The sequence below is a fragment of the Taudactylus pleione genome, unplaced genomic scaffold (genome assembly GCF_031769625.1).
Source record: "Taudactylus pleione unplaced genomic scaffold, aTauple2 ptg001337l, whole genome shotgun sequence".
NCBI classification, from domain to species: Eukaryota; Metazoa; Chordata; class Amphibia; order Anura; family Myobatrachidae; genus Taudactylus; species Taudactylus pleione.
The window spans coordinates 448,576-474,964 of NW_028285737.1; the positions used below are offsets into that span (position 1 = coordinate 448,576).

Consider the following 26,389-nt stretch of genomic DNA (forward strand, 5'->3'; position numbering starts at 1 on the left):
ACATTTTTCTTATATGTAGATAACACTAAAGTGCTTAAAGTCATGGGATAGCCATATGTAAAGGTAATGGTAGGTGTTGTCACTGTACTGTGACGTCTTGATGTCCGGACCTGCATCAGTTGCAACCTGACATCTCATGAGTCAGTTTGAACACCAGCTAGGCTGCTCATGGTGAGCCAGTGAATTATCTGGCTTCCAACGGGGCATGATAGTGGGTGCCCAACAGATAGGACATTCTATTTCTGAAGTTGTGCAAACATTCAACATTCCTCAATCAATGGTATCACATGTGTACCGGGAATACCTCATGGAAGGCACTACCACCTACAATGGACAGCGCGGTGGCCGACCACAGGTACTTAATAATCATGACCAGTGGTGTCTGGCCAGAATTGTCCATAGTAACTTACAAGCAAGTCACGTCCAAATACAATACAGGATGTGCCAGACGCATATATCCAGCAGGTCAGTGCAGCATTCTTTAGCTTCCAAGGGATATGGGAGCAGCAGACTCACCAGAGTGCTCCTGTAAACACTATGACACCAGGCACAGGGCCATACCTAGACTTGTGATGTTGCTAACTGGACCCTGTAGGCCTGGCAACATGGTCTGATCAGTCAGTTTGTTGTTTCGGGGTGATGTTTTCTGGTGTGGAGCAGACCCTATGAGACTATGGACCCCAGTTGTCAACAAGGCACAATGCAGGCTGGTGGTGGTTCCATAATGGTGTGGGGTGTGTTCATGTGACATGGGCTGGGTCTGCTGGTCCGTCTGAACACGTCATTGACCGTTAACAACGATGTTGCATTGCTTGACCATTTGCAGCCCTTCATGGACTTTGTGTATCCCCACAACGATGGAATAGTCCAGCAGGATAATGCACCGTGTGATCGGTCCCAAGTTGTCCAAAATTGGTTCAAGGAGCATTCTGGAGAGTTCCGATGAATGGTGTGGCCATCATGACATGAACACAGTCGAGCATTTATGGGACGTGGTGGAGTGGTCCATTCACGCCCAAGATCCTGCACCTACAAATGTCAGGGAGCTGTGGGAAGCTTTCCAGACGGCATGGGAAACATCTCTCCAAAGACTTGTGGAATCAATGCCATGTTTAGCTGTTACACTTTGCCAGGCTAGAGGAGGTCCGACACGATACTAGGCACCTAACCCATGACTTTTGGCACTTCAGTGTATTAATGCAACAGTTTCACATCTACCAACTCATTGACATTCAAGTGTAAATTTTCTAATGCCTTACAATAGCAGCTTTTTCACCTGTGTGAGATATCTGATGTCTATTTAGCTGTGTTTTCCGTGCAAAACATTTCCCACACGTAGGACATGTATATGGTTTCTCACTTGTGTGAGTTCTCTGATGTGTAATAAGATGTGATTTTCGTGTATAACTTTTCCCACACACAGGACATGGAAATGGTTTCTCACCTGTGTGAGTTCTCTGATGTTCAACAAGATGTGATTTAATTTTAAAACATTTACCACACTCAGAACATGGAAATGGTTTCTCGCCCGTGTGTATTCTTTGATGTCTAATAATATCCGATTTGTGTGTAAAACATTTACCACAGTCCAAACATGGAAATGGCTTCTCACCTGTGTGATGCCTCTGATGTGCAACAAGATGTGATTTCTGTGTAAAACATTTCCCACACTCAGAACAGAGAAATGGTTTCTCACCTGTGTGACTTCTTTGATGAGTAACAAGAGCTGATAGGTGTATAAAACATTTCCCACACTCAGAGCATGGAAATGGCTTCTCACCTGTGTGACATCTCTGATGAGCGGCAAGAGCCGATAGGTGTATAAAACATTTCCCACACTCAGAGCATGGAAATGGTTTTTCACCCGTGTGATGTTTGCGATGTTTAACAAGATGCGATTTAAATTTAAAACATTTCCCACATTCAGTACACAGAAATGGTTTCTCACCTGTGTGACCTCTCTCTTGTCTAACAGAGACTGACTGATGTGTAAAAGATTGACCACATTCTGAAAAGGAATATATAACATCACCTCTATGATCTGTCAAGTTATCAGGAGAACACGCCTCATTATAAGCGGGATCAGGCAATTTATCTACACTGTGATACACTGGACGTATAACTAGGCTACTGCAGTTTTCTTCTGGAGAATCTCCTGTGAGGTCGTTATCTTCTAAGTTAAAATCTGGAGACAAAATGAGATGACCATCCAAGGTGTTCCTGCTTTTGTGTCCATCTGGGAGAAACAAAACAGTTAACTAAGAATCCCACACCAAAGGCATCATTAATCAATCTCTGATCTCACCCTAACCTTTCAAACTCATAAGCAAACATAAAGCTGGAAAGTAAAGGGATCAAGGCAAGTTGTTTTAAGAGTGGAACAAAATAGATCTATTTAATTTCTAAAAATGTATTGTCTGTTGGGTTTGGGGATGTTACAGGTTACCTTATAGAACTGCTTCAGTGTTCATTCTAGCACTCTGCACCAGTCACAACCTGTGCAGTTCCTCTTTCCTGCCTGGGGTTTCGCTCTCTGTTCTGGTGCTTCTAGCACACTCAGCTGATGCATCAAACTTTTGATGTGCAGACCTGAGTTTGCTAGAAGCACCAGAGCAGAGAGTGACACTCCAGGCAGGAAAGAGGAACTGCCCGGATTGTGACAGGTGAAGGGTGCTAGAATGAACACTACTGTGTGTTGGTATGCATATTGTATACTTCAGTTGCCTACTGTAATGTACCAGAGAAGCTTGTGTATCCCCCTCCCCTTATCTGTTTGTTATTTCCCCATACACTAAGGGCCTGAATCACAGTCGTATGCTAATGCTGCGGCTCTGCACGCAGCGGATGTGGGAAAATACGCAAATGTCGCGGTGCTGAGAAATGTATGGAGGCGCCCACCTGCAGCTTTGCAAAGCCCAGGATCTGCGTAGAAAGACACCGTCGGTCGCAGATCCTGAGATTATCAGTCTACTAATAGCCCTATGGTTGCGCAGTATGGCCGAGGGTCCTGAGACGCGGGAGACATTTTTTCTTGCCTACGGAATCACATAGACAGGCTGTTCCCTGTTACCTCCTCTAAACACTCCCCGACTGTCAATCACACTGTGCGTAAAAAGTCACTGCGAGCGACTACGGTATTGTACCTTGACGAATGCGCAGTTTGGCTTAGACTCCTGCGCAGTTTACAGATAATCGCTGCGTAAATATTCGGAATAGCGTCCATCTCTGAATCGAGCAGTAAATCAGTCATTGAAACTTTAATAAATACGAATTATTCAAATTTTAAAAAATAAATAAAAAAATTACTAGACCTTAGACACTTGCACTTAATTAAAATTAATTTCGGACATGTTGTCTTTTGAATAATTTTTTTAACAATCATTTATTTTGTCAGACTATTTTGGATCAGATAATAATATTGCAGTAAAATAAAAATAATTTGTGCCAAAGTGGTGCCAGAAATGAGTGCTTACATATTGCTGAGTGTTTCAGCTCCCAAACTCATGGCGCGCATGCGTTACTCAATACATGTATCGTTATTTAGTAGGATCTATTCAGACTAGGGGGCATGTCCAATTGGTTGCGAGGTTTAGCAAGGAAAAAAAAAAACTTCACGCCCCTCAAGCCCAATTTTGGATTACCAAGGTTATGCACATTCCCGTGTCCCGGGGTCTCCCTGTGGTTCCCGGTGGCCTCCCCTTCATCTTTTCACTGGAGAGGGAGCTGCGTGGAGTCCTGGGAGCTGCTGGGAGATGTAGTTCTCCCAGCACCCCTTATGAGGGGATATACACAGGAAGGTTAACACACACCGGGGGTCACTCATATAAACACACACACACACACACACACTTACAAACACTCACACACCCGCAATTAGATAAGCCCTAGGTGTGTGATATTGGTAAGCGCGGAATCAGAATGAGGGTCCATCCTCCAAGGTCAAAATGGTGGAACCTGTACAGTGTAACAGAGCTGTATCCTATACAAAGTATCTCAGTGGCAGGATGGCAATTCATGAATGGTACATTGCAGGTTGTTACACATAGCAACCAATCAGATTCTAGCTATTATCTTCTAGAAGGTGCCAGATAAATGTTAAGTCGAATCTGATTGGTTGCTGTCTCCACTTCTAAAAGCCCGAACTTTAGTAAATGTACCCCCTAATAGCATATTATAATTATAATTATGTAATATGGCACAGCCCTTTCACAGCTCCTTACATTACTGTATGAGACTGAGACTCTGTCTAAGGCGAGCCTGGATTAGCTGCACGGCCGAGTACTGTATTTTGCCGTTGATTGATGGGGAAATATTGTAACCGCTGAATACGCTGAAATAGCGCACACTACTAGCCCTAGCAGGGCGGAAGCACACTCACGTCTATGACTGGAGGTTATTCATATAAAGGCTATAGGAATGAATGGAGACTGTGTCGGGCGCTGATTGGATAGTGATACTATTGTACCACCCAGGATCCTTCATGAGCAACAGTATAAAGTGGCTACGATGTAACTTGCATAGGCTCTTCCCCTGGTGGGAATTCCTCCTCTACATCCATATCCATATTACTGGGATCATTTACATTTAGATGTACAAACGATTTTCATTATTGGACTGATAATAACGGATTTGGTATGATTTCATGAAATTTAAAATGTTGACAATCCTAAGTCAGACTACAGCATGTCGACATAGCACGTCTGCATGTTTATGAGGTCAACATCAAGTTGACATGTTCAAATGTTGACACCTATGCCGATCACCGGTTTGTCGACTTAATGACTATGTAGACATGTAATTAGTCGACATTTTAACTGTGTTGACAGTAAAATTTAACATTCAGGTGTAGACATGACGACTTTCTATACCAGGGATGGGGAATCTCAGGCCCTGGGGTTGTATAAGGCCCGCGGAATCATTTGGTCTGGCCTTCGGAGCTTTTTTCTGCTTGCCTCATCTGAATGGCCCCTATATAGATCCACTATCTAGAATGTCACCCTGCAGCCAGAATCTATGCAGCAGTGCTGCCTGGAGCGTCCTTAGGACGCTTCCGATGGTCACACCACTGCCCTTACAGCATCCTCAGGATGCTCCGGGCATTGCTGTAATCAACGGCGATTGTGACCTCACCCCCGTGTGACATCACATGGAGGGGGCGTGGCCTGCACCAGGTCGGCGGATAATGTTATATATATCAAAATGGCCCTCGGCAGAAATAACGTCTGCATACCGTTAATGACACAGGAACCATAGGACACTGTTCGGCCACAGGTCATAAAGTTCCCCAAGTGGGCACACAAGTAGCAACAATAATAAAAAAAAACCAAAATCAATGGGGAAGCTGCTATAAGTGCATGTGCAGTGCAGCAGGGTATATTATATAGGAAACAGCAGAAAGTGGCTGAAAGCAGAAGGGCAATTTTACTAAAGTTTTGCAGTATATAATCAAACATTCAGTTATTACACAAGGAAGATCATGGTAATGTCACACGTGGCGGTGCATAAGTAAACTCTTTAGCAATATCACATGGGGACTCGTCCCACTGATAGGTGATGGAATCACCTTGTACTGATGTATGGAAATCACCAGGGCATGTGGAGACTGGTCAGATTGGTAACACACAGTGACATGATGTGAGGGGAGAGCAAGAGTATAATAGGGGCTGATGGCTCCTGATATATGAGATACACCAGAGAGTGTGGGGAGAAGACTGGTCAGATCTCTGGGCTGGTAACACACAGTGACATGATGTGAGGGGGAAGAGCAGGAGTATAATAGGGGCTGATGGCTCCTGATATATGAGATACACCAGAGAGTGTGGGGAGGAGACTGGTCAGATCTCTGGGCTGGTAACACACAGTGACATGATGTGAGGGGGAGAGCAGGAGTATAATAGGGGCTGATGACTACTGATGTATGAGATACACCAGAGAGTATGGGGAGGATACTGGTCAGATCTCTGGGCTGGTAACACACAGTGACATGATGTGAGGGGGAGAGCAGGAGTATAATAGGGGCTGATGGCTCCTGATGTATGAGATATACCAGAGAGTGTGGGGAGGAGACTGGTCAGATCTCTGGGCTGGTAACACACAGTTACTGTATATGATGTGAGGGGGAGAGCAGGAGTATAATAGGGGCTGATGGCTCCTGATGTATGAGATACACCAGAGAGTGTGGGAAGGAGACTGGTCAGATCTCTGGGCTATTAGGACAATGATATGAAGTGTGGGGGAGAGCGGCAGTCTAATTGGGGCTGAGAAGAGTGTATAATAAGATGTTTGTACTGACTGAATTATCGTCAACTTAAAATAAGATGCTGTATTCAAGATATGTAGTCATCCACATGAGTCCACTACACATTGCATCTTACTATCTAAATACACTAACACACACAGAAACCCATTGTGTCAGAAGTCTATTAATATACCAGTATATGTTTGGACTGGGGAAGGAAAGCCATGCAAAAACTTAGAGAACATACAAACTTCACATACAAGACACTGGTTAAAATCAAACCGAACACTAGTGTAGAAGCGGCAATATGGGGGAGGAATGGTATCAGCGCACGATATGTGCGCTGATACCACTCCTCCCCCCAGCAGCGTCGATGTGCAGGGCAATGTATGAACGGTCAGTACTGACCGTTCCCACAGCAGTGTCTCGCTCCAGACAATTAAAACCACATTTTTACCTCTCTGGTGCCTGTCCAGGCTAGCGCCAAGATCTGCTCGCGCTGTGCATCACTGCCGGATAGCACAGAGGTCTGCTCACGCTGCACATCTCTCCCGGCTGGTGCTGATGTCTACTCCTGCCCAATCTGCTCAGTGTCCTGTCACTGAGCATGGAGATGGCTCTTCGCAGTCACTTGCTCACAGCGTGTTTCCCCAGCATGATGGTATACAAACTGCACGCCAGAGTTCCCTCCAAGACAACAGTATAGGCACCTGACTCTCTTCCTCCTCTCAGAGCGCTGCTCCCAGACCAGCGGATCACAGCATCCAATCCCTGGGGATCCACCCCTAGAAATTCCATTCCCTGACTGGCCCTCATTGCCAGCACAACATTGCTTCTTGCTGAGCTCCCCGGTACTCTGTATCTGACTGGTCCCAGTCAGTCATATCCAGTTCCTAGATCTGGTAAACAAGTCTCCAATACTATCTAGCACACCAGTTTGGTTTTACCAATGAGACTTGTTCTTACAGCAACCATCGGTTCCAACCAATACCTCCAACCATCAGTCTCTTATCAATTAAGTTCCTCAATATCGGTCCCAACCAATCAATTTCTTAAATTCATTAACATCGGTCCCAACCGATCAAGTTCATCAATATTGGATTCAATTACATCAAGTTCTTCAAATAATTAACATCGGTCTCAAACCGTTCCAGCTCTCAATCCAGCATCAACAGTACCAATCCGATTTTGCTCATTCAGTATTATATATTCAGTTCCATCCCAACCTGCTGTTCAGTAAAGACTTTCTATTCCTGTTCTTGTCTTCGGGCCCATTATCCACTGCTGTATCTTTACCTCCTCACATCTATACATGAGGTGGTCCTGGCTCAAACCACTTAAGTTCATCCACGCCTCTCAAATCTCCTCTTCCACGCCTGTTCCAACCCAAAACCAACCCTCAGGAGTGAAAGTTATTGGCTAATGGATCCAGCCAAGAATGAGGCACAAGCTGCTGGGTTTACACCTGATCTTGTACCTCGCCTAGAACACCAACAGGTGGCACAGGGTCAGGTGGCATAGTTTTTCCAAGAACTGACTAACCAGCTGGAACACATCCAATCCACTCTGAGAGGCTCAGGATTTGCCACTTTAATCATTCCGTTTTCTCCGGTTCCAGTGTCCTCAGTGGCACCTCGTCTGCACATTCCTACTCCTGAAAAAATTGATGGGAACCCCAAAAATTGCAGGGGTTTCCTAAATCAATGTGAAATACAGTTTAAGCTCCAACCCTGCAAATTTCCTACAGACTGTATCCGTGTGGCAAATATCATCTCCATCTTATCTAGATCCGCCTTAGACTGGGCTTCATCCTTATGGGAAAGATCGTATCCCATCCTAACATCTCACATGGAATTTGTCACGACATTCCGCCAAATCTTCGAAGAGCCTAAGAGAGTGTCATCTGCATCTTCAGACCTTCTACATCTACGCCAGGGTGCAAATTCTGTAGGCCGTTATCTGGTGCAGTTTGAAATACTGGCATCATAACTCTCTTGGAATGATGGAGAATTTTATACAGCCTTCTGGAATGGCTTATCCGACAAAGTTAAAGATGTTACTCGTGGCCTCCTGGGCAAAATAGAGGACTTGATCTCCCTGTGAACCAAGGTGGACTTACATTTTAAAGAAAGTGCTATTGAAAGAGGGAGATTTATTCATTCCAAGACTCGGATGACAGTCTTGCTTCAGTCAGTCTCTCCTCCCAAAGAGGAACCGATGCAAATCAGCCGTTCTCCCCTGTCACAGTTAGAACGCCAAAGGCAACAGTCCGAGGATCTGTTTATACTGTGCTGCTCCTGCCCTGCTCCTAACTCAGCAAGGAGAGGCTAAGTTATAAGTAATTAATTCCTCTCCAAAGAAAACTGCTTGCATTCCCTCAGTTTCTCTTCAAGTAACCAAGCGCTTCAAGCAAGTCTCTGCGCTATTGGATTCAGGAGTAGATGGTAACTTTGTCACATCTGAATTGGTCCAGCGGTGGGCATTACCAGCCAAGAGTCTGCTTCATCCTATCTACCTCACACCAGTTGATGGAAGCCGCATCTTAGGGGGTATCATTACCCTTCAGACTCGACCTCTGTGAGTCAAGATTGGTGCTCTGCACTCTGAACTTTTACATTTTCTGGTCATACCCAGGGCATTGCATTCCATAGTTCTGGGCATGCCCTGGCTCTGTGTGCATAATCCTCAAATTGACCTCACAAATCACCGCTTTGGGATCTTCCTGCTTCGGTTCTTGTCTCCATAACGTTCTTCCTGTATGCTCTGCAGTACAGTCTCATCCGGATACTCCTACTCCTCCTTATCAAGAATACATTGATGTTTTCAGTAGAGCTGGTGCTGATATTCTTCCTCCTCACCGTGAATGAGATTGTCCAATTGAATGAATCCTTGGGAAATCTCCTCCCAGAGGGCGAACTTATCCATTATCACTCTCAGAAACAAGGCCATGACTGACTATATCCAAGAGAATTTGGAAAAAGGTTTCATCCATCCTTGCACCTCTCACTTCTTTATCGTAAAAAAAGGATGGAGATCTGCGCATGACATCACCATTAAAAACTGCTATCCTCTCCCTCTGATCACAGATCTTTTTGACCAAGTCAGTGGAGCCACCATCTTCACCAAATTTCACTTGCAAGGAGCATATAATCTCATACGAATTTGAGAGGGAGATGAGTTGAAGATAGCATTTAACACCCGCGACGTCACGACGAATACCTCGTTATGCCCATCGGTCTCAGCAATGCTCCCGCGGTATTCCAACACATTGTCAACGAGATCTTCCGCGATCTGTCGTACAAAAATGCTGTCTATCTTGACAATATTCTCATATTCGCCAATGATCTGGAAAAAACATCGCCGGCAAGTAAAGGAGGTTCTGACACGTCTCCGTTCCACTCATCTCTACTGCAAATTGGAGAAATGTGTCTTTGGGGTCAGGTTTATTCCCTTCCTGGGATATATAATTAGGGATGGCCACTTTCTAATACTCTTAGGACAGTACATAGCTACCTTGGGTTTTCGAACTACTATCGCTAATTCATAAAGAACTTTTCCACCATCATTACACATATCGCCGTGCTCAAATGGAAAGGTGCCAATCCATCCCAATGGTCAGAGAAAGCAAAGGAAGCCTTCTAAAAAAAAATCAAACACAAGTTCATTTCAGCTCCTGTTATTCGTCCATGGGTCCAGAACCAAAAGGCTGATGCCCTCTCTCGTTCCACGGAGCAAGAAAATGAACCTACATCCGCTAAGAAGCATCTCATCATTGATCCAGCGGCCTTCTCTGCAGTCAAAGTAGAATCCTCATCACCTGTTGGAAGAACTCTGGTCAAGACCACATTATGCAAGAAACTGCTACACTGAGCTCATGCTTCCCACTTTGCAGGTCATGCAGGCATACAAAAGACAGTTCATTTCCAGGTCTTACTGGAGGCCCTCTCTCTCAAAAAAAAAAGACTCCTAAAATAAGACTTCATTGCCTCTTGTAACAAGGGTGTCCAGCATAAAGGACTTCATTCAGAGTCGGTCGAAGCGGCCGCACGGTCGTACGCAGCCGATGTTCGCTGATCTGCGCATGCGTACAGTTCGCAATGCGCGTATGCAAACTAGTGGCTACGATCAGAAATTTCTCTCTCCTTGAACACCGCCAGGTCGGTAGTTTGAGTGACAGATTGCGGCGTTTGTGGGTGGTAACAGGGGAAGGTGCTTGAAAACGGGGGAGTGGAGATCAGAACGCAAGCATGCCTCATTATGCGAACGGCGTTTTATGGGAGTGCATAATTAACAAAGTAGTGTCATGGCACACGTGACAGGGGAGGTTTTACACTGACATGATCGTAGAGCTAAAGAGAGGGTCAGGTCAACCTTTAGCTCTACGACCAGTTCCGATGGCATACGATGCTCGCGATTAATCCTTATGTAGCCGGAGATGACGCGCTATGCGTACGAGATGTGGGCATATTTTTAGCGATCCGACCGCATCCACCCCTTGGTCGGCCAGCTAACGATCCGACCTTAGGGACGCAACATGCGTATGCATCATTTGCATATCCGGCAACTTTTTCTATACGACCGTGCGGCCGCTTCGACCGACTCTGAATGAGGTCCAAAGTGTCTCAACAGTCTCCAGCTGGGCAGTTACTTCCTCTCTATGTTCCACATCAGCCATGGAGACACATGATGATGAACTTCATAACTGATTTCCCGGTTTCAAACAAATTCAACACCATTTGGGTGATAGTTGACCAGTTCACCTAGATGGCTCACTTTATACCCCTTACCGGTCTACTGTCAGCTCCCAAGTTGGCTAAATTATTAATACAAGAAATCTGCAGACTCCATGGACTACCTCAGGAAATCATCTCTGACCAGGGAGTGCAGTTTGTCGCCAAGTTTTGGCATTCCTTGTGTTCTTCACTTCAAGTCAAACTCAATTTGCAGCCTCTGGTCTCCTGTACTGACACGTGACGCGTGATATCCGCCTCCACCAGCAGGTGTCCTCCGTCCTGCGCTGTGTGTGTCCCAGGAGCTGACAGACATGGAAGAGAAGAAGAGGACATCATCATTTTGTGAGAAATCCTCTCTTAGGACGGAGCAATGAGCCCATAAGTATCATCCACGTGACAGCGAGGCGGAAGGAAACATCATATGGGAATTAACCCCGAGGATACTCCAGGAGGATATCCGAAAAGAAACCATTATATGCAGGTTACAGCATTTACACCATGTGAGTAGGGTACGCATCACTTCACCCCTCATAAACATTTGTGTGTCACGATATAAAAAGACTTGTTTGGAATAACAATTAGGAAGGAAGAGTAAAGAAACCTTTTTAGGCGTTAAACCACACTTTCTAATGTGAGTGGGGTACGCATTAACCATACGTGCCCATTTGATAAGAACAACGTCATTCTGCATATGAACATTAATAGGAAAATTACATCAGACTATTAAGACATTCCTTTACTATTTTTGTTACATGTATCATATGGACAAAGTATGAAGATTTTGAGAACTCCAGATACAAAAGGATGACCAGCAGGATTTCAAATTTCTGATAAGGATTAAGTACTATCCCTATACTTTGTGTTTTGCAACATTTTATATCCAGCGCCACTGGATGACACAATAATTTTGCCTTGTTCAATTTCTCCACTGCCTATCACCCTGCTTCATTAGCTGCTTTTATATTGTTACCACCCCCAGTCCAATGGTCAGACGGAAAGAATCAACCAAGACCTGGAGTCATTTCTTCTTTTAATTGTATTCTCCTCTCAGGACAACTGGGCTGGATTGCATCCTTGGGTGGAAGTATGTCACAACAATCAGTACCAATCTTCATCTGGTTCCACACCCTTTTTGTGCCACCGATGGTCTTCACCCACGAGTTCCTGAGTTTCAGCCTCTTCCTGCCTTACAGGTTGCAGATGCTGACCACAGCTTGCAGCACTTCTCCAAGATTTGGAAAGAGATCCGCTCCTCACTTGTGAAGGCTTCTGAGCGGTACAAGAAGTTTGCTGACAGGAAGAGGAGGACAGTTCCCAGTCTCAAAGAAGGTGATAGAGTTTAACTCTCTACATGAAATCTGCAGTTAAAAGTGCCATCCATTAAATTTGCTTCCCGCAACATTGGGCCATTCGCCGTAGAGTGTGTAATCAACCCAGTTTCATTTAAACACAAGCTGCCTCCCTGCCTGAGGATACCAATTCGTTCCATATTTCTTTATTGAAAGCACTCAATCGGTTTCATTCAACACCTCCATAGGCACCCAAAGTCCAGACTCATCGTGGAGTTGAATATGAAGTGGCAAAGATTCTAGACTCTCCCGGCTGGTGCTGAGGTCTACTCCTGCCCAATCTGCTCAGTGTCCTGTCACTGAGCATGGAGATGGCTCTCCGCAGTCACTTGCTCACAGATTGTCTCCCCAGCATGATGGTATCCAAACTGCACACCAGAGTTCCCTACAAAACAACAGTATGGGCGCAGCCATATTGGACTCTGGCACCTGACGCTCTTCCTTCACTCAGAGCGCCGCTCCCAGACCAGCTGATTGCAGCATCCAATCCCTGGGGATCCACAACTATAAATTGTATGCCCTGACTAACCCTCATTGCCAGTACAAAGTCACTTCTTGCCGAAATTACAGCTCAGTACGGAGCTCCCAGGTAATCTGTATCTGAACGGTCCCAGTCCGTTATATCCAGTTCCTAGATCTGGTAAACAAATCTTCTATACCAAATTGCACACCAGTCTGGTTTTACCACAGAGCCTTGTTCTTACAGCAACTATCGGTTCCAGACGATACCTCCAACCATCGGTCTCATCCGATGCTTTCAACATCGGACTCTCATTATTTAAGTTCCTCAATTCATCAACATTGGATCAAGCTCATTAATTCAACAACATTGGACGCATATCAATTAGGGTTGTGCAGGCTCGGTTCTACTCGGTTCCGTTCGTTTTTTTTTACCGAATCTTATTGGCTATCCAAAACTCGTGACAGCTGATACCCAATAAGATTCGGTAAAAAAAAACGAACGGAACCGAGCCTGCACATCCCTAATATCAATTAAGTTCTTCAACATCGGTCTCAAACTGAACAAGTTCATCAATTCTTCAACATCAGATTCAATTCCATCAAGTTCTTCAAATCATCAACATCTGCCTCTAACCGATCCAGCTCTCATCCAGCAACATCGGTCTCAATCTGATTCTGCACATTCATTATTATATATTCAGTTCCATTCCAACCTGCTGTTCAATAGACTATTTCTGTTCTCGCCTTTGGGCCCATCATCCACTGCTGTATCTATCTCCTCACATCTATACAGGAGGAGGTTCTGGCTCAAACCATCTCAGTTCATCCACGCCTCTCAAACCTCCTCTTCAGTCTCCCATGCCTGTTCCAACCCAAAACTAACCCTCAGGCGTCACAAGCTGCAGCTATCGATATCGACAACTGCAACTGCCGTTGCCCAATCACCACAGCTGGGAGATCACTCTCTGCTGCGGCAGCTGCCAGCTCTTGCTTGCGAGATCCCGCGCATGTCCAGGGGAGCCGGCCGGGAGTGAGACACAGTACATCAGCACTAGGCTGATGCATTGTATATTCAGGCAGGCTCATTGAAGGGAGGGGGGGGGAGTTTCACTCCCCCATTCCGGCAGATGAGATGTTCATAAGAGGCGAAGCAGGAAAAGTTATAACGGCACGATGTGTGCCACTATAATACACTTACCCCATTATGTCATAATGGTGCACAGAGAGAATATGTGACTCTCTTCTGCAATGAAAGTGTTTATTTCTCACCTGTGCTGATATATGTAGGGATTTCCTCCTCCTTACACTGCTGATCACCCGTCACATACGTCTCTTCCTCAACATCTGTATCTTCTGCCTTCGTATCAGTCACATATGTCTCTTCTTCTCCCTCTGTAGCTTCTGCCTTCGTATCAGTCACATATGTCTCTTCTTCTCCCTCTATATCTTCTATCTTCATATTAATCATATAGGTCTCTTCTTCTCCCTCTAAATCTTCTGTCTTCATATCAATCAGGTCTTCACTCTAAATAAGTCACAAATTAATAACAATTTAATCATTTCTTTTCCTTAATTGAGATTAGCTAGAAGAATATTAGTGTATTAGACACAGGTCATACTATGAAATTTTGGATTTTTGTACCTTGGTTACAAATCATTCTCTCTCAGTGCTTGGGGGGACACTGGATACTATGAGGTATAGCATGTGGTGTCAGGAGTGTGGTGTTCCCGCTAGGCTGTTTTAGCAGTTGCCGTGCCCTGCCCGAATTTAATAGGGCTTAATGCGCCCTGCTAAAAAGCCCTGCCCTGTGCCTTCCCCACCTACGGGTGGGAAAAAGTTGCGGTGACCGATCACCGAATAGACACCGCATCTATTCACCATGAGGGGAGAGCTTGGGGGAAATTCTAGCATCTCCGTAAATGCTGGACATGCCCCCAAATGTGCCGGATTGGGGGTATGTCACAATGGCGTACCCCTTCCCGGTCGGCCATGCCTCCTTTTTGGTGTACGCCTAGACTCCCTGCCTCCCCTTAGCACCCTGCCCACAGTCTAGAAGGAACACTAGAGTATGGTCACTTTATATTAACTGGAAACGCTCTAGCACCTGCTGGTCTCTCTGCACCTTATTCTCTACCCCATATTATCCGGTGTACCCAATTGGATGTTAGAGAGAACAGCAAATTATGTATCTGAAAGTTACTTTTCTTTGATGTACTCCATTGCAGATCTTACAGTGGGTTATTGTGGCTTCTTCTTTTGCCGTGTCAGGATGTGTTACCCATCTTCCAAATAAACTATACCAATTGGGCACTATGAAAGGCTGTTAAGAAAGTATGCTGGCTGAGAGGAAGAATGACCGGTGTAGCGCAAGTCTCCAGCATTGACAATATTCAACAGTGCTTATGAAAGTTGTCAGCAAGTTCTAATCCCCTTTCTTACCCACCCGCTGACACTGTAAAGGAGGGACAGACCTTGCAGTTGCTGCTAGGTGATTGCTAGTGCTATCCAAGCTATTTCTGCACATGATGCTAGGTGATACATTATATCGATCCTTATTCTTCATTCTAGCACCCTGCACCTGTCACAACCCGTGCAGTTCCTCTATCCTGTCTGGGGTGTCGCTCTCTGCTCTGGTGCTTCTAGCACACAACTAATGCATCAAACAGCTGAGATTAAGCCGTTTGCGTGCTAGAATCACCAGAGCAGAGAGTGACACCCCAGGAAGCAAAGAGGTATTGCAAGGGTTTTAAGAGGTGCAGGGTGCAGAAATGAACAATAGAACCTTGCTTGTGTTTGACTATCTGCTCTTGCTCCTTCTGCTGATACAGTATACAGATCCCAACTGGTGTGTGACTACCCGCTTCTGCTCTTCCTGCTGATGCAGTGTACAGATCCCAGCTGGTGTGTGACTACCCGCTTCTGCTCCTCCTGCTGATACAGTGTACAGATCCCAGCTGGTGTGTGACTACCCGCTTCTGCTCTTCCTGCTGATACAGTGTACAGATCCCAACTGGTGTGTGACTACCCGCTTCTGCTCCTCCTGCTGATACAGTGTACAGATCCCAGCTGGTGTGTGACTACCCGCTTCTGCTCTTCCTGCTGATACAGTGTACAGATCCCAGCTGGTGTGTGACTACACGCTTCTGCTCTTCCTGCTGATACAGTGTACAGATTCCAGCTGGTGTGTGACTACCCGCTTCTGCTCCTCCTGCTGATATGCTGATACAGTGTACAGATCCCAGCTGGTGTGTGACTACCCGCTTCTGCTCCTCCTGCTGATATGCTGATACAGTGTACAGATCCCAGCTGGTGTGTGACTACCCGCTTCTGCTCTTCCTGCTGATACAGTGTACAGATCCCAGCTGGTGTGTGACTACCCGCTTCTGCTCCTCCTGCCGATACAGTGTACAAATCCCAGCTGGTGTGTGACTACCCGCTTCTGCTCCTCCTGCCGATACAGTGTACAGATCCCATCTGGTGTGTGACTACCCGCTTGTGCTCCTCCTGCTGATATGCTGATACAGTGTACAGATCCCAGCTGGTGTGTGACTACCCGCTTCTGCTCTTCCTGCTGATACAGTGTACAGATCCCAGCTGGTGTGTGACTACCCGCTTCTGCTCCTCCTGCTGATACAGTGTACAGATCCCAGCTGGTGTGTGACTACCCGCTTCTGCTCCTCCTGCTGATACAGTGTACAGATCCCAGCTGGTGTGTGACTACCCGCTTCTGCTCCTCCTGCTGATACAGTGTACAGATCCCAGCTGGTGTGTGACTACCCGCTTCTGCTCCTCCTGCTGATACAGTGTACAGATCCCAGCTGGTGTGTGACTACCCGCTTCTGCTCTTCCTGCTGATACAGTGTACAGATCCCAGCTGGTGTGTGACTACCCGCTTCTGCTCCTCCTGCTGATACAGTGTACAGATCCCAGCTGGTGTGTGACTACCCGCTTCTGCTCCTCCTGCTGATACAGTGTACAGATCCCAGCTGGTGTGTGACTACCCGCTTCTGCTCTTCCTGCTGATACAGTGTACAAATCCCAGCTGGTGTGTGACTACCCGCTTCTGCTCCTCCTGCTGATACAGTGTACAGATCCCAGCTGGTGTGTGACTACCCGCTTCTGCTTTAATCCTCCTGCTGATACAGTGTACAGATCCCAGCTGGTGTGTGACTACCCGCTTCTGCTCTTCCTGCTGATACAGTGTACAGATCCCAGCTGGTGTGTGACTACCCGCTTCTGCTCTTCCTGCCGATACAGTGTACAGATCCCAGCTGGTGTGTGACTACCCGCTTCTGCTCTTCCTGCTGATACAGTGTACAGATCCCAGCTGGTGTGTGACTACCCGCTTCTGCTCCTCCTGCCGATACAGTGTACAGATCCCAGCTGGTGTGTGACTACCCGCTTCTGCTCCTCCTGCCGATACAGTGTACAGATCCCAGCTGGTGTGTGACTACCCGCTTCTGCTCCTCCTGCCGATACAGTGTACAGATCCCAGCTGGTGTGTGACTACCCGCTTCTGCTTCTCCTGCCGATACAGTGTACAGATCCCAGCTGGTGTGTGACTACCCGCTTCTGCTCCTCCTGCCGATACAGTGTACAGATCCCAGCTGGTGTTTGACTACCCGCTTCTGCTCCTCCTGCCGATACAGTGTACAGATCCCAGCTGGTGTGTGACTACCCGCTTCTGCTCCTCCTGCCGATACAGTGTACAGATCCCAGCTGGTGTGTGACTACCCGCTTCTGCTCCTCCTGCTGATACAGTGTACAGATCCCATCTGGTGTGTGACTACCCGCTTGTGCTCCTCCTGCTGATATGCTGATACAGTGTACAGATCCCAGCTGGTGTGTGACTACCCGCTTCTGCTCTTCCTGCTGATACAGTGTACAGATCCCAGCTGGTGTGTGACTACCCGCTTCTGCTCCTCCTGTTGATACAGTGTACAGATCCCAGCTGGTGTGTGACTACCCGCTTCTGCTCTTCCTGCTGATACAGTGTACAGATCCCAGCTGGTGTGTGACTACCCGCTTCTGCTCCTCCTGCTGATACAGTGTACAGATCCCAGCTGGTGTGTGACTACCCGCTTCTGCTCCTCCTGCCGATACAGTGTACAGATCCCAGCTGGTGTGTGACTACCCGCTTCTGCTCCTCCTGCCGATACAGTGTACAGATCCCAGCTGGTGTGTGACTACCCGCTTCTGCTCCTCCTGCCGATACAGTGTACAGATCCCAGCTGGTGTGTGACTACCCGCTTCTGCTCCTCCTGCCGATACAGTGTACAGATCCCAGCTGGTGTGTGACTACCCGCTTCTGCTCCTCCTGCCGATACAGTGTACAGATCCCAGCTGGTGTGTGACTACCCGCTTCTGCTCCTCCTGCCGATACAGTGTACAGATCCCAGCTGGTGTGTGACTACCCGCTTCTGCTCCTCCTGCCGATACAGTGTACAGATCCCAGCTGGTGTGTGACTACCCGCTTCTGCTCCTCCTGCCGATACAGTGTACAGATCCCATCTGGTGTGTGACTACCCGCTTGTGCTCCTCCTGCTGATATGCTGATACAGTGTACAGATCCCAGCTGGTGTGTGACTACCCGCTTCTGCTCTTCCTGCTGATACAGTGTACAGATCCCAGCTGGTGTGTGACTACCCGCTTCTGCTCCTCCTGCTGATACAGTGTACAGATCCCAGCTGGTGTGTGACTACCCGCTTCTGCTCCTCCTGCTGATACAGTGTACAGATCCCAGCTGGTGTGTGACTACCCGCTTCTGCTCCTCCTGCCGATACAGTGTACAGATCCCAGCTGGTGTGTGACTACCCGCTTCTGCTCCTCCTGCCGATACAGTGTACAGATCCCAGCTGGTGTGTGACTACCCGCTTCTGCTCCTCCTGCCGATACAGTGTACAGATCCCAGCTGGTGTGTGACTACCCGCTTCTGCTCCTCCTGCCGATACAGTGTACAGATCCCAGCTGGTGTGTGACTACCCGCTTCTGCTCCTCCTGCCGATACAGTGTACAGATCCCAGCTGGTGTGTGACTACCCGCTTCTGCTCCTCCTGCCGATACAGTGTACAGATCCCAGCTGGTGTGTGACTACCCGCTTCTGCTCCTCCTGCCGATACAGTGTACAGATCCCAGCTGGTGTGTGACTACCCGCTTCTGCTCCTCCTGCCGATACAGTGTACAGATCCCAGCTGGTGTGTGACTACCCGCTTCTGCTCCTCCTGCCGATACAGTGTACAGATCCCAGCTGGTGTGTGACTACCCGCTTCTGCTCCTCCTGCCGAAACAGTGTACAGATCCCATCTGGTGTGTGACTACCCGCTTGTGCTCCTCCTGCTGATATGCTGATACAGTGTACAGATCCCAGCTGGTGTGTGACTACCCGCTTCTGCTCTTCCTGCTGATACAGTGTACAGATCCCAGCTGGTGTGTGACTACCCGCTTCTGCTCTTCCTGCTGATACAGTGTACAGATCCCAGCTGGTGTGTGACTACCCGCTTCTGCTCTTCCTGCCGATACAGTGTACAGATCCAAGCTGGTGTGTGACTACCCGCTTCTGCTCTTCCTGCCGATACAGTGTACAGATCCCAGCTGGTGTGTGACTACCCGCTTCTGCTCCTCATGCCGATACAGTGTACAGATCCCAGCTGGTGTGTGACTACCCGCTTCTGCTCCTCCTGCCGATACAGTGTACAGATCCCAGCTGGTGTGTGACTACCCGCTTCTGCTCCTCCTGCCGATACAGTGTACAGATCCCAGCTGGTGTGTGACTACCCGCTTCTGCTCCTCCTGCCGATACAGTGTACAGATCCCAGCTGGTGTGTGACTACCCGCTTCTGCTCCTCCTGCCGATACAGTGTACAGATCCCAGCTGGTGTGTGACTACCCGCTTCTGCTCCTCCTGCCGATACAGTGTACAGATCCCAGCTGGTGTGTGACTACCCGCTTCTGCTCTTCCTGCCGATACAGTGTACAAATCCCAGCTGGTGTGTGACTACCCGCTTCTGCTCCTCCTGCTGATACAGTGTACAGATCCCATCTGGTGTGTGACTACCCGCTTGTGCTCCTCCTGCTGATATGCTGATACAGTGTACAGATCCCAGCTGGTGTGTGACTACCCGCTTCTGCTCTTCCTGCTGATACAGTGTACAGATCCCAGCTGGTGTGTGACTACCAGCTTCTGCTCCTCCTGCTGATACAGTGTACAGATCCCAGCTGGTGTGTGACTACCCGCTTCTGCTCCTCCTGCTGATACAGTGTACAGATCCCAGCTGGTGTGTGACTACCCGCTTCTGCTCCTCCTGCCGATACAGTGTACAGATCCCAGCTGGTGTGTGACTACCCGCTTCTGCTCCTCCTGCCGATACAGTGTACAGATCCCAGCTGGTGTGTGACTACCCGCTTGTGCTCCTCCTGCTGATATGCTGATACAGTGTACAGATCCCAGCTGGTGTGTGACTACCCGCTTCTGCTCTTCCTGCTGATACAGTGTACAGATCCCAGCTGGTGTGTGACTACCCGCTTCTGCTCCTCCTGCTGATACAGTGTACAGATCCCAGCTGGTGTGTGACTACCCGCTTCTGCTCCTCCTGCTGATACAGTGTACAGATCCCAGCTGGTGTGTGACTACCCGCTTCTGCTCCTCCTGCCGATACAGTGTACAGATCCCAGCTGGTGTGTGACTACCCGCTTCTGCTCCTCCTGCCGATACAGTGTACAGATCCCAGCTGGTGTGTGACTACCCGCTTCTGCTCCTCCTGCCGATACAGTGTACAGATCCCAGCTGGTGTGTGACTACCCGCTTCTGCTCCTCCTGCCGATACAGTGTACAGATCCCAGCTGGTGTGTGACTACCCGCTTCTGCTCCTCCTGCCGATACAGTGTACAGATCCCAGCTGGTGTGTGACTACCCGCTTCTGCTCCTCCTGCCGATACAGTGTACAGATCCCAGCTGGTGTGTGACTACCCGCTTCTGCTCCTCCTGCCGATACAGTGTACAGATCCCAGCTGGTGTGTGACTACCCGCTTCTGCTCCTCCTGCCGATACAGTGTACAGATCCCAGCTGGTGTGTGACTACCCGCTTCTGCTCCTCCTGCCGATACAGTGTACAGATCCCATCTGGTGTGTGACTACCCGCTTGTGCTCCTCCTGCTGATATGCTGATACAGTGTACAGATCCCAGCTGGTGTGTGACTACCCGCTTCTGCTCTTCCTGCTGATACAGTGTACAGATCCCAGCTGGTGTGTGACTACCCGCTTCTGCTCCTCCTGCTGATACAGTGTACAGATCCCAGCTGGTGTGTGACTACCCGCTTCTGCTCCTCCTACTGATACAGTGTACAGATCCCAGCTGGTGTGTGACTACCCGCTTCTGCTCCTCCTGCTGATACAGTGTACAGATCCCAGCTGGTGTGTGACTACCCGCTTCTGCTCCTCCTGCTGATACAGTGTACAGATCCCAGCTGGTGTGTGACTACCCGCTTCTGCTCTTCCTGCTGATACAGTGTACAAATCCCAGCTGGTGTGTGACTACCCGCTTCTGCTCCTCCTGCTGATACAGTGTACAGATCCCATCTGGTGTGTGACTACCCGCTTGTGCTCCTCCTGCTGATATGCTGATACAGTGTACAGATCCCAGCTGGTGTGTGACTACCCGCTTCTGCTCCTCCTGCTGATACAGTGTACAGATCCCAGCTGGTGTGTGACTACCCGCTTCTGCTCCTCCTGCCGATACAGTGTACAGATCCCAGCTGGTGTGTGACTACCCGCTTCTGCTCCTCCTGCCGATACAGTGTACAGATCCCAGCTGGTGTGTGACTACCCGCTTCTGCTCCTCCTGCCGATACAGTGTACAGATCCCAGCTGGTGTGTGACTACCCGCTTCTGCTCCTCCTGCCGATACAGTGTACAGATCCCAGCTGGTGTGTGACTACCCGCTTCTGCTCCTCCTGCCGATACAGTGTACAGATCCCAGCTGGTGTGTGACTACCCGCTTCTGCTCCTCCTGCCGATACAGTGTACAGATCCCAGCTGGTGTGTGACTACCCGCTTCTGCTCCTCCTGCCGATACAGTGTACAGATCCCAGCTGGTGTGTGACTACCCGCTTCTGCTCCTCCTGCCGATACAGTGTACAGATCCCAGCTGGTGTGTGACTACCCGCTTCTGCTCCTCCTGCCGATACAGTGTACAGATCCCAGCTGGTGTGTGACTACCCGCTTCTGCTCCTCCTGCCGATACAGTGTACAGATCCCATCTGGTGTGTGACTACCCGCTTGTGCTCCTCCTGCTGATATGCTGATACAGTGTACAGATCCCAGCTGGTGTGTGACTACCCGCTTCTGCTCTTCCTGCTGATACAGTGTACAGATCCCAGCTGGTGTGTGACTACCCGCTTCTGCTCCTCCTGCTGATACAGTGTACAGATCCCAGCTGGTGTGTGACTACCCGCTTCTGCTCCTCCTACTGATACAGTGTACAGATCCCAGCTGGTGTGTGACTACCCGCTTCTGCTCCTCCTGCTGATACAGTGTACAGATCCCAGCTGGTGTGTGACTACCCGCTTCTGCTCCTCCTGCTGATACAGTGTACAGATCCCAGCTGGTGTGTGACTACCCGCTTCTGCTCTTCCTGCTGATACAGTGTACAAATCCCAGCTGGTGTGTGACTACCCGCTTCTGCTCCTCCTGCTGATACAGTGTACAGATCCCATCTGGTGTGTGACTACCCGCTTGTGCTCCTCCTGCTGATATGCTGATACAGTGTACAGATCCCAGCTGGTGTGTGACTACCCGCTTCTGCTCCTCCTGCTGATACAGTGTACAGATCCCAGCTGGTGTGTGACTACCCGCTTCTGCTCCTCCTGCCGATACAGTGTACAGATCCCAGCTGGTGTGTGACTACCCGCTTCTGCTCCTCCTGCCGATACAGTGTACAGATCCCAGCTGGTGTGTGACTACCCGCTTCTGCTCCTCCTGCCGATACAGTGTACAGATCCCAGCTGGTGTGTGACTACCCGCTTCTGCTCCTCCTGCCGATACAGTGTACAGATCCCAGCTGGTGTGTGACTACCCGCTTCTGCTCCTCCTGCCGATACAGTGTACAGATCCCAGCTGGTGTGTGACTACCCGCTTCTGCTCCTCCTGCCGATACAGTGTACAGATCCCAGCTGGTGTGTGACTACCCGCTTCTGCTCCTCCTGCCGATACAGTGTACAGATCCCAGCTGGTGTGTGACTACCCGCTTCTGCTCCTCCTGCCGATACAGTGTACAGATCCCAGCTGGTGTGTGACTACCCGCTTCTGCTCCTCCTGCCGATACAGTGTACAGATCCCAGCTGGTGTGTGACTACCCGCTTCTGCTCCTCCTGCTGATATGCTGATACAGTGTACAGATCCCAGCTGGTGTGTGACTACCCGCTTCTGCTCTTCCTGCTGATACAGTGTACAGATCCCAGCTGGTGTGTGACTACCCGCTTCTGCTCCTCCTGCTGATACAGTGTACAGATCCCAGCTGGTGTGTGACTACCCGCTTCTGCTCCTCCTGCTGATACAGTGTATAGATCCCAGCTGGTGTGTGACTACCCGCTTCTGCTCCTCCTGCTGATACAGTGTACAGATCCCAGCTGGTGTGTGACTACCCGCTTCTGCTCCTCCTGCTGATACAGTGTACAGATCCCAGCTGGTGTGTGACTACCCGCTGCTGCTCCTCCTGCTGATACAGTGTACAGATCCCAGCTGGTGTGTGACTACCCGCTTCTGCTCCTCCTGCTGATACAGTGTACAGATCCCAGCTGGTGAACTGACATATAAAGTCACTTTGCATTTTGTGGAACCCTAAATCCCACCTACCTGATGCTCCTGTGGGGTCCTGTGATTCTCCTCTGTACAGTCCTGTGAATATAGAGGACGAGGACATCTCTCTGGGGTATTTCTGTTACTGGGTCCATCTGTAGGAAACACACAGTGACTGAGTACATTGTATATATGTGATTATCAGGTGATGTGTGTATATAGGGGGCCCCCATACCTGCTCTCCCCTGTTCAATAAATGAGAGTTTCCTCTTACCCAGTGATGTGAGGGGCCGGTGATTCTCCATCATCACGTCCTTGTACAGACCCCTGTGTTCCTCTATATACTCCCCCTCCTGCATGGAGACATAGACAGTGACATCCTGACACCTTATAGGAACCTGACATACACAATGATACATTCATCACCCAGACACATCCCCCGGTGTTACGGTATAATGTCCCATTCCCAGCAGTCACCTCCCCAGTCATCACCCAGACACATCCCCTGGTGTTACTGTATAATGTCCCATTCCCAGCAGTCACCTCTCCAGTCATCACCCATACACATCCCCTGGTGTTACTGTATAATGTCCCATTCCCAGCAGTCACCTCTCCAATCATCACCCAGACACATCCCCTGGTGTTACTGTATAATGTCCCATTCCCAGCAGTCACCTCTCCAGTCATCACCCAGACACATCCCCTGGTGTTACTGTATAATGTCCCATTCCCAGCAGTCACCTCTCCTGTCATCACCCAGACACATCCCCTGGTGTTACTGTATAATGTCCCATTCCCAGCAGTCACCTCTCCAGTCAGCAACTGAATGATCTTGTTGGCGAGTTCCAGGATCTTCTGGTCATTGTGTCTCTCATGTATCAGCGAGTGACGTGGAGGCAACGTGATGGGACACTGGGTCCTGGTCAGTCCTCCTAACACATGGGGACGGCTGCTGGGTGTCTTACACTCACCAGATATCTTCTTCACTACTGTGTAACCCTTTGTATTACAGGAGACATCAATATAGAGTATATTAGAATATATAGTAACTCTCTATAAAATAAGTCCCAAATCCAGTTAGGACTGTGTACAGAATACTAATATTGGATACTGGCTCCCTGGTACTCGGTTATGACAATATATAAAACTGATGTCACTGTGACACTCCCAGATCCCCTCACCTCCCCAGTCATGTCCCTGTATTATTACTATAGATATAAGTGATGTCACTGTGACACTCCCAGATCCCCTCACCTCCCCAGTCATGTCCCTGTATTATTACTATAGATATAAGTGATGTCACTGTGACACTCCCAGATCCCTCTCACCTCCCCAGTCATGTCCCTGTATTATTACTATAGATATAAGTGATGTCACTGTGACACTCCCAGATCCCCTCACCTCCCCAGTCATGTCCCTGTATTATTACTATAGATATAAGTGATGTCACTGTGACACTCCCAGATCCCCTCACCTCCCCAGTCACGTCCCTGTATTATTACTATAATTAAGTGATGTCACTGTGACACTCCCAGATCCCTCTCACCTCCCCAGTCACGTCCCTGTATTATTACCTCTCACCTCCCCAGTCATGTCCCTGTATTTTTACTATAGATATAAGTGATGTCACTGTGACACTCCCAGATCCCCTCACCTCCCCAGTCATGTCCCTGTATTATTACTATAGATATAAGTGATGTCACTGTGACTCTCCCAGATCCTCTCACCTCCCCCATGTACCTGTATTATTACTATATATGTGAGGACACTGTGATGCCCTCAGACCCCCTCACCTCCCCAGTCAGCAGGTAGATGATCTCCAAAGTGAAATTTAGTATCCGCTCTGACATGTGACTCCTGTCTTTATCCATTCCCAGGGAATAAATGATACTTCTTATTTTTGCAAGTACAGATGTTTCAGATTCTCACTGCTTGGTTGTCTAGGAATAAATATAATAATTATAATAAAAATCAAATAATACACATGTAACATACTCAGATATGAAACACTGAATGACCTGTATAATAACAACATTAGGACACCGCAGGCTGCTTCCCCCTGTATAATAATAATAGTAACAGGACACCCCAGACTCCTCCCCCTGTATAATAACAGGACACCACAGGCTGCTCCCCCTGTATAATAAAAATATGAGGACACCACAGGCTGCTCCCCCTGTATAATAATAACAGGACACCACAGACTGCTCCTCCTGTATAATAATAACAGGACATCACATGCTGCTCCCCCTGTATAATAAAAATATGAGGTCACCACAGGCTGCTCCCCCTGTATAATAATAACAGGACACCACAGGCTGCTCCCCCTGTATAATAATAACAGGACACCACAGGCTGCTCCCCCTGTATAATAATAACAGGACACCACAGGCTTCTCCCCCTGTTTAATAATAGTAGTCACCATCAGCTGCTGGCAGACACAACAAAGTCTCCTCTCTGCTTCTTCCAGAACAGCAGTCTAGTCTACCGGAAGTAGGACAGCACTTCCGCCCTCACGCGACAACACGTCCAGGTTCAGTTGTTGAAAGAGCTCTATTCACAACCGACTGTGGAACGCACAGGGCGGAAGTCGAATGGACCGCACATGGCGAAAGTCCAGCGGATCGCATAGAGCGGAAGTCAGGTGGAACGCACAGTTCAGAAGTGGGGTGGAACGCACAGAGCGGAAGTCGGGCGGAACGCACAGAGCACTAGAGCGGTGTGCAGCGCAATCTGGGTGCACTGCTAGATGGGGCTGCAGTTTCTCCCTGCACCCCTTAGACCTCTTTCATATCTCTGGTGCTGCACTGTACC

General features: G+C 48.4%; 1 protein-coding gene across 2 annotated transcripts; it reads right to left on the reverse strand.

Annotated features, from left to right (window-relative positions):
- Window positions 1-1,036: 1,036 nt before the first annotated feature.
- Window positions 1,037-26,083, reverse strand: LOC148443065 (uncharacterized). Of its 2 annotated transcripts, XM_088463284.1 has the most exons (7): window positions 25,998-26,083; window positions 25,369-25,515; window positions 24,383-24,574; window positions 23,850-23,928; window positions 23,633-23,730; window positions 14,052-14,307; window positions 1,037-2,236 (listed from the first exon to the last, which is right to left on the reverse strand). In XM_088463284.1, the coding sequence occupies exons 2-7, from the start codon at window positions 25,444-25,446 to the stop codon at window positions 1,248-1,250; spliced, it is 1,692 nt and encodes a 563-aa protein (XP_088319410.1). In that variant the 5' UTR covers window positions 25,447-25,515; window positions 25,998-26,083; the 3' UTR covers window positions 1,037-1,247. The 2 variants fall into 2 exon arrangements, with proteins under 2 accessions (XP_088319410.1, XP_088319411.1); XM_088463285.1 differs by lacking the exons at window positions 24,383-24,574; window positions 25,369-25,515; window positions 25,998-26,083 and adding an exon at window positions 24,251-24,294.
- Window positions 26,084-26,389: the final 306 nt, after the last annotated feature.